The 15,636-nt window shown below is 35.9% G+C and overlaps 1 protein-coding gene across 6 annotated transcripts in view; it reads left to right on the top strand.

Annotated features, from left to right (window-relative positions):
• The window catches only part of UBXN7 (UBX domain protein 7), a 62,212-nt gene extending 47,808 nt beyond the window's left edge, over positions 1–14,404 (top strand). For 3 of the 6 annotated variants that reach the window (XM_081571552.1, XM_081571551.1, XM_081571550.1), the window contains 4 exons: positions 263–390; positions 4,186–4,579; positions 4,695–4,774; positions 6,074–7,189. In XM_081571552.1, coding sequence (XP_081427678.1) covers positions 263–390; positions 4,186–4,579; positions 4,695–4,774; positions 6,074–6,235 — 764 coding nt within the window. In that variant the 3' untranslated portion in view covers positions 6,236–7,189. Of the gene's footprint in view, positions 1–262; positions 391–4,185; positions 4,580–4,694; positions 4,775–6,073; positions 7,190–8,111; positions 8,236–9,237; positions 9,288–10,586; positions 11,069–12,397 lie in introns of those variants that run through there. The other 3 variants (XR_014077265.1, XR_014077263.1, XR_014077264.1) reach the window with 2 other exon arrangements.
• The last annotated feature ends 1,232 nt before the right edge of the window (positions 14,405–15,636 follow it).

Raw genomic sequence — 15,636 nt, forward strand, 5'->3', positions numbered from 1 at the left:
TGTCTGAATCTCTTTTTCCTAAATAGCAATAAATGATACCAGCAGATAAAGTAGTTGCTCTATCATGAAGGCTGGGAATCTCTTAGGCTGGTTATAATTAATGTATCTTCTAGGTTATGAAGACACTGTAACTTAAGTGGTGATGGGTGGGATATGTTCCCAGTAAATTTTAATTGTGTGTATGCTGAAAGAAATACTTAGTGAGAATTCAGAAAGAATGTTGGTTTTATTATATTTCTATATCCTGGTTTTTAATCTTTAGGTCAGAAGCTTGTAGAGTGGCACCAGTTAGATGTATCTTCTTTCTTGGACCAAGTAACGGGATTTCTGGGTGAACATGGGCAATTGGATGGACTTTCTAGCAGTCCCCCCAAAAAATGTGCCCGTTCAGTAAGTATGACTGAGAAGTAGTGATGGGCAATTAAATGTAATTGTATAGAAGTGCCTTGTGTAAAATGTTTGCGGTTAAGATGGTAAAGATATTAATATAAGTAGCAAACAGTTAAAATATGTGACTGTACAACATCTTACATTTTGATAGTTTCCCACATAAGGGTTCTTTCTTCTCAGTGAAATTACAAGATTCATATTTCCAGTCTCACTTGCTGCTAGGGTCAGGCATGGGACCTAAGGCCTGCATTTAGACGTGAACAATGGGAATGTGTAACACTGAGCAGGAGGGCTCACCTGTGAGCCCAGTAACAGAGATACCCACTTTTTGAAAGGCAGTACTGTTTGAACTTTTGGAGTCCAGGTCTAAGCAGCAGCAGAAATGGTATTTTTGCTAGAACATTTCTCATGGTGTAGTTGAGCATTATTTCTGGTTACATAGCTTTAGGCCCTAGCTCTCAGGCCCACCTAAACATTATTTCTATATTTAATTCTATAATATGCTATTACTAGGCAGACCTACTTGATAATTGATAGCAAGATTAGTTTTAAGTAAGAGACCTTCAAAGTTGTGGGAATCTCTCATTGATTATGGGAACTATTTGGGTTTGATGGCAGTGAGGATGAAATTAGTTATAGAGGGTCTGACTTTAGTAGTCCAGTACTATGCAGTAATGAAACAGTTCCTTAAATTATTGCTGAAAATATAGTGCACATTTAAGGAGAGGCTATGAATACTTGCCAAGGGTTTGTATAGAATTCATTTTCCCCCTCCATTACTCATGAATTTTATGTAAGTAGAATTCTTTTTTAAGACATTAAAAAAATCCAGGAAGTTTCTATGATTTCCCTGAGAGAGTTTTCTCATCTTTTGCAATCATAGGCTGCTATTGTCAAAATCCAGAGCCTGAGCTTTTGAGTTGCTGAATTACAACATAAATTTGGTTTAGTATTTCACCAGATGTCTTATAAAAATTAAGGAACTTAGTAGGGAAAAGAGTGGGGCCATAAAATTGGACAATTACATAGGGGTTATTTGGGTAACTAGTACCTCAGACCCTACTTCTGAACTAAATTCTCTGACTGTTAACAAATTCTGTTCAACTCTGTACAAGAGAAACTGCAACACATAATAGCTTAAACAAGGAAGACATCTTTTCTCAATAAGAAGTTCAGAGGGAAGCAATCTAGGACTTGACTACTGTGGATGTCATCAAGGAACCAGGTTCCTTCTCTTTTTTTTTCCCCCACCTCCATCCTTAGTTTTGGCTTTTGTCCTCATGCTTATGATATAGATGCTATGCTCCCAGTATCACAGTCTAATGGACAAGGAGAAAGGAGGTGATACCTTGATTACAAAGATAAACAGCCACAGATAAAGAATTCTGCTTATTTTAGCTGGACACAGTTGCTTGTACAAACACAGTTGAGGTATCTTTTAATAAGGAAGAAAGATCCTAATTATGTCTATAAAAGGAAGCATGCCCTACTAAAAAATTCCATTTACCAGTTTCCCTTGCAGCTAAAAAAAGTTGTGGAATGGAACTAAAGCATCACTTACAGAGAAAGTAAAGAACTAAAGGCCTGTATTAAAAAAGAAAGCCTCAAATTAATGACTTAAGTTTCCATCTTAAATGAAATGAAAAAAGGACCCACACCGAAAAAATTAAGTCAAACCCAAACTACGCAGAAAGAAAAGGGGAAAGAACAAAGATCAATCAGTAACATAGAAAACAAAAGAAAAAATTAAATGAAACCAGAAGCTTGTTTTTTAAAAAGTCAATAAAATTGGTAAGCTTCTAGTCAGATGGTCAGGGGAAAAAAGCCACAAATTACCAATTACAGGATTGGGAGAGGGGACATCCATATAGATATTACAGTTATTGAAGAAATAATAAGTAATACAGTGAGTAACTTTATGTCAAATACTTGACCCTTTAGGTAAAAAGGACAAATTCCTAGAAAGACACAACCTACTAAAGCTCATTAAAGGAAAAACAGATACCCGAATAGTCCTATTAATATATCTATTAATTAAATTGAATTAGTAGTTTAAAACTTCCCACAAAGAAAACTATGCCCAGGTGGCTTCCCTGGTAAATGTCTTTAATTATTAAAGAAGAAATAATGCTAATTCCACACAAACTCTTCCAGGAAACCAAAGAGGAAGGAATACTGCCTAGTTCATTGTGAGGCCAGCATTAACTTGATATCAAAACCAAAACCAAAAACTGAGCTTTGTTTTGCAAGGAAAACAAAAGACAAAGAAACTAAACCAATAACCCTCATTAACAGAGATACAAAAATTCTTGACAAAATTTTCATAAATCAGACTCAACAGTATATAAAAAAGCAGTGCATCCTAACCAAGTGGGTTTTAGCTCAGGAATGCAAGGTTGGTTTAATGTTAGACAACCAACCAATGGAATTCACTAAAAAAAGAAAACCATATTATCCACCTTGAGTACAAAGTTAAATAGAAGTAGGATCTTGTAAGTAAGGAATCAGAGGAGAATGAATGTTGGATAGGAAGCCAGCAGTATCTACTATAGTGGCAGTCTTTAAAATCAAGCTGCATGCTGTGTAATATCACTGTTTATAAACCTACAGTTCACCTAAGCCATTGCCGGTCACATGGGTACATCTACTTGCGTTTTTATTTGTTTGTTTATTTTGGTGCTAAATTGGCCTTAAGTTGTCTTAAAATTTAAAAAAAAAAAATTTTTTTTTTTTGTTATGTTATTGGCAGATAGGGAAAGCCAAATTGAGACTCCTTTCGTTTTTTGAATAGAAGGAGTTTATTGAGCCTCTATGTGTCTGTTAACTAATTTCAGTCGTTAGCAACTTGTGGTAAGTCTTGTTTCAGCTATATCCCATCCTTTGAAGCAAATTATTTTGAAGCACATCTCAAAATTCATTGTTTTATTTATTAATTCTTTGGCATGTATCTTTAAAAGATAAAAGATTCTTTTTATTTTTTAAAAATAATCACAGTACCACTAACACACCTGCAAAAATTAACTGTAGTTCCTTTATATCATAAAATATCCAGTGTTCAACTTTTGGCTATCATAAAAAATATTTTTGTATACTTTGGATTCACTCTAGCAATGCCTATTTTGTTACTCAACGAGTTTGGTGAAATCTGTAACATTAGAACTTTTCCATGGGGAGAACTATTATTGAAAGTCGCTTTTCGTGATCACAGTGAGAACCTTCAATGAAATTAAGTTTGGAAAAGTACAGTTTTTTCATATTTTTTATACAGTATTTTGTTTTGAATGTTAAAGATCTGACTGTTAGATTTTTTGTAAAATGATCATTACTGAGTTATTTATTTACTGATAGCCTTCTGTGTGCCAAAGCAGTACTGGTTAATGAGCAAGATAGACATCTTTCTTTGTGCTTAGTCATGTTAAAGACTGATGTTTCGACTTTTATATTTAAAACCTTAATTCATGTCTTGTTCTGGGCAAGGAATAAGTTGGTTTCTTGATTTTATTCACTTTGATTTCCCCCACCCCACATCCTGCCAAATCCTGTGCTTGGCAATCATTGTGCCAGATGGTAGGACAGTTTTTATTTTTGTGTTTAAAATGCCATTCCAACTTGGCTGTTTAAGACAAAGTTGTTGCCCTCAAATAGCTTAAAATTTAGTAGAAGAGATACATCCAGCAGACAATAATAACGGCACACTGACTGTTTCATTTCCCATGCCCTATTCGACTTGATTATTTTTTTGGTTTAACTGTTTTCTTTTTCTTTCTACCCATGTTGTATGACTGCATCTTGCAGGAGAGCCTTATAGATGCAAGTGAAGACAGTCAGCTAGAAGCTGCCATCAGAGCCTCCTTACAAGAGACACATTTTGATTCCACACAGACAAAACAGGATAGCCGCTCAGATGAAGAATCTGAATCTGAACTTTTTTCTGGCAGTGAGGAGTTCATATCTGTTTGTGGCTCTGATGAAGAGGAGGAGATAGAGAATCTTGCCAAGTCTAGAAAGTCTCCCCACAAAGATTTGGGGCATAGAAAAGAGGAGAACAGAAGGTCACTGACTGAGCCCCCTGCCAGAACTGAGCCTGGAACAGCCACAAACCACCAAGGATTGCCAGTCGTGGATTCAGAAATATTGGAGATGTCACCTGAAAAATCAGATGGAATAGTGGAGGGCATTGATGTAAATGGTGGGTCACATTTTAAACTTCCTTTACTTAAAACTTTAATATTACTGAAGAGAATTATTTGTTTAAATTAGTCTTCTGTCACACAGCTATATATATTTTTTAACCCTTCCTTTAGGACCAAAAGCACAGCTGATGTTGCGGTATCCAGATGGAAAAAGGGAACAAATCACTCTTCCAGAGCAAGCTAAACTACTAGTAAGTATATCTAATTTACTTGAAGCAGAGAAACTAATTGGTGTAATTAGCTTGATGATTCTTTGATATGGGCGTTAGTTAGGTCTGACCTCTAACTGGAAACTTCACTATGGTGAATCTTTAATTCTCACTGCTTTATTTCCTTCCCACCTTATCTTGGTCAACTCGCATAGTCTGTTCTAGTCAAGTCTTCTCTGTTCCATAGCTGCTTGCAGTAGAAACCCAACTGAAATTATTACGTGGAAAAGGAGTGAGGTTTATTTGAAGACTGTAGTGGGGCCTTCTGAATTTCCTAGTAGCTGGAATTGCAAGGTAGTTAAGACCCATGACTATTTTTCTGTGTGTTTCTCTTGTGGGGCCTGTTGAGTTTCCCCCTTGTGATTCTCTGCTTCATACCATTATTCTTTCTGTATTCTGGTGACTGTTGTTTGGAAAACAGCTTATACATAATCCGTAACAGGGATGTATTGAGAGCTTTTCGTCTAGAGTCCACAGCTGATAAGCCTTCCCTCCGTGTTTTTCAGCTCCTGGAAAAGAGAATGAATCTGACTTGTTTAGATTAGCCTATGAATGAATCCTCCTTGGGTCAAGTATACCTGGCCATTTGCTGTGCCTGAAAATAATTAGACTCTTGAAGACTGACGAATGCAGGCAGGCTCTGGCCTCTGGTGTTAATACCTAGAATGTCTCCCTAGTCTAGTAATTGGAAAGGAATGGGAGATGAAACAATGAATACAAGTATAGACCACTTTTTTGAGAAGATTGGTTTTGAATCTAGAGTGGGGAGTGAGCAGCAATCAGAGGGGAAAAGATGATTGAAGGCGAGACTAAGCATGTTTAAGTCTGATGGGAAGCATATGTAGAAAAGATGTTGAAGATACATGTAAAAGAATGGTTTGTGGTGGTGGCATGGCTTCTGAGAAGGCAAGAAAGGATTCAGGGCACAACTGACAAGATAGGATGAAGGATGTATCTTCTCTGATAAATAGAAGGAAGGAAAACTAATGACATGTTTAAAAATGAGGACAATAATTTTATAAACAAATTGGTTTTGTTTATTGGTGAGATAGTAATAACGCTGAATGTCATTTACTGGCTGTTAATTATTGAGTACAGGTTTATTATCTCCCCATGCAGAGTATTATATTGGCACTTTTACAAGAGTAAGCTTCAGTTTTTATAACTTAAATTTAACATCTTATCTGATATAAAAATGAATATTACATTTTTTAAATTCTTCATTATGGTCTTTCTTTTGTTTCCATTTAACAACTTTGTCTTTTCTCTTGTTTTTCATAGGCTTTGGTGAAGCATGTCCAGTCTAAAGGATATCCAAATGAACGTTTTGAACTTCTCACCAACTTCCCTCGGAGGAAACTCTCTCATCTGGACTATGATATTACATTACAGGAGGCAGGCCTTTGTCCTCAAGAGACTGTCTTTGTACAGGAAAGAAATTAACATCATGGCCTGACCTCTCTCAGCTTACCCCTTTTTTCCCCTTTTTCTGTGAGATACCATGTCACTGAGTATGCATTTTGGCTCATAGGACCATAGAGCCAAAGTTGGGCAAGCAAGTCACCTGCCTTCTCTTCTGTTTCTTGTTCTCTCCTATAATCAGCCTCACCTCCCCACTTTTTTTCCTCCTCTCCCATTTTCTTCTTTTTCCTACTTTTCTCTCTCTTTCTTACCTAATATGGTGACCAAATGGAAGTGTTAGGATAAGACCTCCTAGTACTGGCAGCAGGAAATGTGTGTTCCAATAAGTGGTCTCTTACACAGCACTTTTGGGGGATCAAATGAAATGTTACTCCTCAGACTCCTTTGGTAAAGGAATGGCTAGATTCAGAATAAGAACAGCCTCTCTGTTTTGTAAGCCCATTTTTAGTAGGGAGAAGAAATTCTCTAACACATGTTTTGTTTTGTTGTTCGTGTAGGAAATACCACGTAACAAAGTGTCCAGGCTTTTGTTTACATGGAAAAAGCATCCTTTATAATTACTGCTCATTATATTTAATATTTTTCTCAAAGAACTCCCATCTAGAATTATTTCCATGATATGTGTTATTGACAGAAAGAGTGTTAAATTAGGGTGAGTAGCATGGAGTGGCTTTCAATATCCTAGCCTGAGACAGCTTTCTTCGTTATTACTCTATAAACTATCTTGATCCTGCTAATCTTGGAATGGACATTTTGTGAGCACATTGTGGTGACGAGGATGGGAAGGTACTTGCTGTTTTTGCCAGTACAGCATATTAGTTCCTTTGGCCCTTCCATTGTTGGGGTCCACAAGTGATCTAAAGGAAGGCAGCTGTTCAGTAATCATGAGTACAATGGCTTGTAGTTGTGACCACTATGGTTATTGATTGTCCTATGTGCTTTAAGGCATACTTAATGTATGCCCTGGGGGAAAAAGAAGAAGATGCAGCTGAGAGTTGCTAACCATGTTCCTTTGGTTAGAAATAATGATTTATCTTTTACCCTTGGTTGGAACTGTCTCTAAAAGGCTCTGGTGATTGAATGAGCTTAATTCCTCATGCAGTTTTTTACAAAAGGTATCAAAACTGAAAACAGCTCTAAGGGGAGGACCTTTAAAATCAATTCATAAGACAACATTTAGCAACGGAAGTGGGGAAGATTTACCTGTAATTTTTGGGTGTGGGTTTTTTCTGCCAACAAAAGCCACATTCAAATTGTAGTTGGGGAGCGCTTTTTTCAGTATTATTTAGAAGAGGTCGTCTTGAATCTATATAATATGATTAGACTAACAGCTTCACATTATGCTCAATTCTTATTTTGAGCTTTAGAGTCCTCTGAACGGGTAGTAGTAATTCTGGTGGGAAAATCAGAACTTTTAACTTGTTATAAAATCATAATACAGAGTTAACCTATTTTGTTGATTGGGATTTAGATTGATTGATTCTTCTACTTGAGGAACATAAATTGCTATTACTCAGAGACCTTTAGGTTCCCATCTACTTTAAGATCACTCTCTTGGCAACTGGGGGATTTAAAAAAAAAAAATGCTTGTGTGTTGCTAGTACACAGTTAGAGAATACGGTTTCTAATGGTTGGACTTTGAGGGACCCTCCCTAAAGAATGAGTTATGTATGTCCTCAAGGAAATCATGGAAAATTCTGTTTATTCTTCAGTGAGTCCTTTTGAATTAATGTTCTTACATTTTTTTCTAAGTCTGTGTAAGTGCTTATGTATAAGTATATAATTGTATAAATATTTATAAATATATTTATATAATTACAATTTCATTTATACCTTGAGTCAAAGTTCTCTCTTTAGATTGGTGACTGAGTAATACCATTTTGGTGTATTTTCATAGGCTCTCAAGGCTAATAGCAGCTTCTGATTTATTGAGGAAGCATGGTTTTCATGTTAATTCCTCAATTGTTTCTCTGAACTTGGATAATATACTTGCTATCTGAAGAACAGAGCTATATACAAAGGTGCGTTAGAGGGTAAAAAAACTATTGGTCATAGACAAGGTCAAAAATCTAAAAATTCAGGGAGGCACAGGGTAAGAGGTGAGGTTATGCTCAGCTTTGGTGCTGTGATGGCACCTATCTCCACTCTCAGCAGAGTCACAGCTAAAGTCCAAATCTGTTAAAAATATGAAGTCAAGAATTTTCCCCATAGGATTCTGTTTCACTCTTTTACCTACTAGTTTCTCTTTGTAAAACATATCCAGAAAACTTAAGACAACGTGTTCATTATTGATAAGATGTAGTTCTTTCTGATAAGCTCAGTTCTGGCATATCCATATATAAGAAACCAAAGTAACTTTTGCAACTTTGATTACTATGAGATGACCACATCAAAGTGATATAAGTAAGCATATCAAAGGGATGGGGCATGAGATATTAATACAACATAAATAAAACAGGGGTTTTTAGAGTACAAGATGTAGAGGATTTTATTTTATTTTGAGACAGGAGTGTAATTATCCTGGGCTTGGTATACAGGCCCACAAGGAAGGCATTATGAATTGTACACAGGAAGAGTATGGATTGTGCTTTGTTCAAGAACTTAATCCACTTTAGTAGTATGTCTTATTTCCTCTGCAAATTCCTTAGCTCTTTGGAGGAGAGGTTTTATTGAATATATAAAATGAAGTTAGTAAGATTAGGTAAAAATAGTCACTCCTCATAGATATTGGAAACAGCTTGAAAGAGATCTTAAAGGTAGGAAGGAAAAGAACAAGATAGACTTTGATGAGAGTAAATAACAGAAGACAAATACAGGGAGATGAAATGAAAATTAGTAGGGGGGAAAGTAACAGGAAATCGTTTGAATTTGATTTATGAAGAGACCAGAGAAGAGAATAGCCAAAGGGGGAAGAATAGGAAAATAATTTTGAGTGACTAACAAGTACTAAGTACTTCATGTGCATTTTCTCCTTTAATCTCCCTAAGAACTCCACAAAATACATATTTTCCCCATTTTTATAGATAAGGAAGAAAATTGAAGTTCAGAGAACTTGTTCCGGATGTCACAGCTAGTAAGTGGCAAAATCAGAATTGAAATGCATGCTTTTTTTCCACTCCCGTGCTGTGGTCTCCTACAATAGGAATCATTTTGTTCAAAAGGTTATCTTCTCATTGTTTGGCTCTGTAAGTTATTTAGTTTTGTTTCCTTAAAGCTTGTGAGATTTATACTATGCCTATATAGTCTTATTTACATCATTATTTTCAGGGGCTGATTACTAATTGTTTTTTAAAAATGATGCACTGATGAAAATGTGAAAGGACAATAACTATGGCACTATTTGCCAAGAAAAAAATGGAAAAGATAAAAAAGAATTTTATCAACTTTTTTTTTTTACCATATTTCAGAAAAGATACAATTATCTTTTCTATATCCCATCTATATTAGATTGTTGAACATTCTGTGTGTGTATTTTCAAATCTTCTATAAAATTCTACTTCCTTGACTGTAAGTTAACAGTTATTTGAGTCCTTAATCAAAATTGGAAAAATCTTAATCTAAGATCTGCTTCCTGCCTATTTTATCCAGTTGAAGAGACACACTACACATGAGATAATAGAACCTGTAAACACTTACTTTCCTGAGTCTGAACCATAATTATAATTTTAGAAAAGGTAAAGAATAGTGTAAGTTTTATTTAGGGAAATAGAACTGAAAAGTGGCAAACACTGTTGCTCACATTTTCTTTTGATTCCCCTGTATTCTTTAGTCCCAGCTTTTGAAACTGCTAGATTTAGGGTGTGACATTTAACAGTAAGGCATAACTAGGAAAGAATTATTGATCCCAGGATTAAAGATTTAAGCTAGCAGGGATCTCATTTGGACATTTAGGAAAATACCAGAGGGAGCCACTTGCTACGAGAAAGGGAAGATTTAATTTCTCTTCCTAGGTACAAATTAAATGTATTATATATTATATACAGAAGGGGCACTATATGTGGGTATAAAGTATACTTGAGTTACATCTCTGCTTCTAATTAACAGAGAACTGGACTAGATCAATAGTTCTTAGTCTGTTCAAGTAAAAGGGCTTGTAACGTTAAAATCTGGCAGTGGTGGGAAGTTGTGGGGTTAAGTATTAAAATCCTTAATTCCTTAGGTGGAGAAAATGTAAGTGTGCATGTGGCATTGCACACCCTTTCCAGAGACTCTGGGAACCCACAGATTGTAGACCACTGAATTATATTATCTCTGAATCCTCTCCACTCCAAAATTTAATGCTCTGAGTCTCTTCCTTTTATTTTATATATTATCCCTAGAGGAATTAAAAGTATTCTTGTTAATCAGTTCTTGCTTTTTTTCCTGTGTCCAGGTTTCATTTGTCCAGTAACTGGATGTACCCATACAGTGATGATTGAAATCTCCAGAAGGAGAGTGTAATAGTTTCAGGTTTACTAATGATCTTTTAAACACAATTCATTACTTTTAATTAAAACTTAATGCTGTGTTCCTAATCAGTGTTGAGTGTGACTAAAATGTAATGAGAACCAATTATTTCACTGACAACCAGAGTTAAATTTAATTCTATATATGTGCTTAAACAAAGCAGTTTACTGAGTGAGCAGTTGTTAGGAAATTGATTTGTGTAAATTGTAGAATTCACTTGGTTTTGACAGAAACAAGTTTTTCAGAATCGAATTAGGTTGACTTTTTAAAATATTTCTTATCCCATAGAGTGTATCGCCGTGGTGTCATTCTTTGTCTTTCTGGGTCTCTCATTTAGAGCCAGAGAGAGAGAGTAAATAGTACTCAGAAGTATTACTCAATAGTAAAGCATGGAATGGAGGTTGATGAGTAAGTAAGGTCTTGTGTAAAACTAAATGAGAGTAAGAAGAACCCACCCTTCTGGTGAACATAGCAATTTTCCAATAAACATAAGCCTTGATGAAAAGGCCACTTAAGGACAGCTGTGTACTATGAATATTTAACTTCATTTGTTTGCCTTGCTTAGCATTTTACTTACTGTCTTGCCATGAAACTTAGTATTGCACTGTATACATTTTAGAATAGTGGTAAAAATGTTCTGTAGTACTGAAAGTAACCAACAGAGAACACCAAGCCAGTGTGGTGATTTCTCCTGATATGTCGAAATTTATATTTCAGTGATGGCTGTTTAAGTCTTTGATTCACCTCTGTGTCAGTCCTGCTAGAGAGACAAATTAGAATCTTAGCCTTTTTTTAAATAGAGATTATGATTACCTTGGTAGTTTTCCCATGAAGTGATTGTGTGATTAAATTATTGAATGTAATGAGACCCTTAATTAGAAAATCTTTTAATACAACTTTCTCTTTTACGTTTCCATTCTCTTCCTGATTTTTGACATCTGTTCTCAGAAAATGTCATGATTTTTAATGAAATTGGATATGTTTAAGAAATTCCATTTCTGACTTTTAATAACTTTTCATTTTTTATAAATTAATATACAAGAAAAGAATTTGAGGCAAGCATCATTTTTTATAACTCTCTCTCTACCTAAGAATCGTATTCCAAATATAGACTAGCTAGTCCGTGACACCCTTCCCCCTCTTTAGCTTATGGAATGCTGTTGTATTGCTTAGAATCTCAGTCTTTCTCAGAAACATACTAGTTTTGGTACAGGCTTTTCTTTGACATATGATCTCAAGGTAGAGTTGAACAATCTAATATGAACTACCTTAATAAAACATAATTTAGCATTTCTGTAAAGCATTTTCAAAAGATAACCAGACTTACTTGTAGGATTAGAGATATAAATACTGATGGTAGTATTTTGCCTAAGAACAATCACATATTAATCTATAAATATGGACATTTGCCTTGTTGTACTTGATTCTGTTGCACCAAACAACACGTTTTTATTGTTTGCTTAATAATGTTTCCTCTACAGACATCAAAATGCCCTAAGATTTTTATATCCCTTAAACAGTCACTTTGGTTTATAGATTGGAAGAATAAGCTCTACTTAATGTAAGAAAAATTTTATCTCCATTGAAAGAAATTATTAATCTAACTCGGCCACCATGAATCACTCATTTATTAGACATGGTGAATAAAATGGGAAACATTTCGAATCATGAGATAAATTCTGACTTGGAATTTAATTCTCTCCTCCTTAAAGTCTTTTCTATTTGTTTTCTTCATAGACTCAATATGGGCATCTTAACTGATAAGGGAGAGAAATTCTTGATCTGGAACCATTCCCTGCCATTCTGCTCTTTTTTTTTTTAATTTTCCTCTGTCAAGGTCGCTGACTCTAGTACATGTCACCAGGACGTATTCAAGTTAATGACATTGGAATGTTGATGCTCAGTTGGATATCTTTGTTTTCAACAAAATGGTTTTATAGTATGCTTTTCTCAAGCTTCTGTGTTCTTAATAATGAAAAATATCAATAAATGGTGTGATTCAAAATATAAATAGGTTTTTGACACTAATCCTATGCTCTTTTAACAGTAGCTTTTTGATAATTTACTGCCCTGTAAGTTAAACCTCACATGGAGTGACCACTGCCACCAGAAAATCCCCTCTTACCTGCTAATTAGAATGAAAGTAGTATGTGACCTCCACATTTCAGCTAATTAGTAGTAAGCTTGTAGTGGCTGTTTATCTTACCTATTTGGGGACTTGGGCCTTGTTCCTTTCCTAGGGTTGTCCCTTAGATTTGGAAAGACTATTTAAACCTTGTTGGGAGACAGACAGTAAAGCTGTGAGATAATCCTCTAGTCTTAGATGTAGAGAAATGAGTACCAGTTGATGCTAATATGATACTTGGATTTTGAGGGGCTTCCAGCCAAGCTTTGGCATGAATCTTAGAAATAATTTTATTCACTCCTTTAAGAATCTTTTTTTTTAGAACGGTTTTCCTTTTGATTGTTAACAACTTCTAAGCATCTGGTGTCTTTATTATTATCATTATTATTATTATTATTTTAACCCTTTAAGAAAGAAAGTAGGTATTGATTGTTCCATGGAAACTCTCAGGAGTGTTTGTAGGCTTCTCTGCATGCTTTGTATGAGTTCAGTTTTAACTGCGTTTTGAATCATCTGGGATGTCCAGTTCTGGTGTCTTCACTATTGTGTTTTTTCAACATTTTTCGTGTCATTTTCCAAACCTCATTTCCCATCTTATTCGGAGAAGTTAATCAAGGAATGGAATTTGGGGATAGGGACGGGGGTGGGTTGGGGACTTGAGTGAAGTCAACTTAGGGTATTTGCTTTAGTGTTCTCAAGCAGTTTCTAACGGTATTTAGAAATTCCCTGGGATGTTTGTATACTCAACTTATTCTGGATAAAGTGGTGGTCTCAGTGAGATTTGCATTCTTAATGCAGGACAAGCTCTAAATTTAATCTGTAGTGTAACTTGGTTATTGAATCCAAGAAGGTAATGGACAGAGACAGTGCTTCTATTGTAGTGTTTCTGGCAAGTGCTCCCTAAAATGCACATAACATATAGTTCTCAATTTTCAGGGCTTTAATCCCATGGTGCTAGGAGAGATCATTTGTTTCTGCAGTTCTTCTCAAGAGTGGGAAGAAGGCTTTGGGACCAGTGAGAAAGGGGCGACAGGATCATCCACTAAATTTTTTTGTTCAAGACACTTGAAAGACCCTCCTGTATATCTAGTAAGAGATAATAAAGGTGCTAGGGAAAGCCTTAAATTTGAAGACATATGGAGACCATAGAAAATATAAACTTGTAGGAGGAGAAAAACATGCTGTTAGATAAAGCAGAGCTGTAACTGCTGGCTAAGACTCAATGGAACTTCCACTTGCTCTAAAACCAGGGAAATCTTAGATAACTGGGTGTGATATATCTATAGATACACATAGTCTATAGGTAAATAATTTCTAAAATGAGGATCTTTCTCTTGGTGATCCTCTGGTTTTGGCTGTACCAAATTGTGAATATTCTTGCTGTGTTGTACCCAGTTTATATTGATACTGCAACTTGAATTGGGGAGGGGGCGGTGGGACATTTAGGGTGGGGGAGGGAGGGGAGTCTTTCGAAGACATCAGCTCACTGTGCTGAGAGAGGGACCAAACTCAAGGAAACCTCTGATCTATAAATTCAACTGCTGCATTTTTTTATAAATACATGTAAATGTCCTGTTGTAATATTTGATCTTGGAAATAAAATCAAAAACTTTTCAGTATTAGTTTTTTTGCATTACTGTTTTTGTGAGATAAGACTGGGTACTGTTGATACTTTTGTTAACATAATTCAGGTTTGCTCTCATGTTCTCATGTTGAGGACACTAGTGTTTACTGACAAAGGTTAGTTCATCATTCTGTTATCAAGGGTAATGTTTGTTAGCTTCTTCTCTAGTCTTAGTTATATGTTGAACATTCATGACAAAAGCTCTATGAATGTTGGCTGGACTGTTCATGAAATAGTTGTTGTAAGGAAAGTAAGATTCTATATTTGACGTATTGGCAGTCCAATGAATATGTCACATAGAGTCTAGTCTTTCAGACCAGCAGTGACTAATGACTAAGGACTCAGCTTAAGTGAAGGAAAAAAGTAATTACTAAATTAATGGGAGAAAAACCAAGAGTTACAGAGATTGTGATGAGCAAAACAGACACAAAGAACCTCCTTTTCAGTTAGGAATGTAGATAGTAAACAAATGAAAAAAATAACATTTTATTCAAACACTATGAACAGAACTGGGAAAGGAGCCAGTAGAGAATTCTGCTTTAAATAAGATGTTGGGGAGTTAACTTTTAGGCTGACACAGGAAGGATGAAAAGGTGGCCATGCTAAAAGTAGAAAAACTTCCAAGGAGAACAAGTATAAGGGGCTGTGGAGCAGGAAAGTTCTTGATGTATCTGAGGTATTGAGAGAAGGCCAATGTGTCTGGCATGTAGTAAGCAAAGGTAGTGGCATAAAATATGTAAAAGCCAGATCATACAACATATTAGGCCTTGTAAGGAGTACATATACTGTTCGTAGTTTAATGAGAAGCCATGAATGTGGAGATGAACTGGAATAGAGACTTTTGCAGTGATTAGGGTACAAAGTGGAGAAGGCAATGGCACCCCACTCCAGTACTCTTTTGCCTGGAAAATCTCACGGACGGAGGAGCCTGGCAGGCTTCAGTCCATGGGATCGCTAAGAGTTGGACACAACTGAGCGACTTCACTTTCACTTTTCCCTTTCATGCACGGGAGAAGGAAATGGCAACCCACTCCAGTGTTCTTGCCTTGAGAATCCCAGGGACGGCGGAGCCTGGTGGGCTGCCGTCTATGGGGTCGCACAGAGTCGGACATGACTGAAGCGACTTAGCAGCAGCAGCAGCTGGGTACAAAGTGGAAATTGCCTGGACTAGAGTAATAGCAATGGAACTGGGGTGTAGTGTATGATGCATTTTAAAGTAAAAATGTA

This window comes from Giraffa tippelskirchi, chromosome 2, assembly GCF_054371585.1.
Source record: "Giraffa tippelskirchi isolate mGirTip1 chromosome 2, T2T-mGirTip1v1.2.pri, whole genome shotgun sequence".
Classification (NCBI taxonomy): domain Eukaryota; kingdom Metazoa; phylum Chordata; class Mammalia; order Artiodactyla; family Giraffidae; genus Giraffa; species Giraffa tippelskirchi.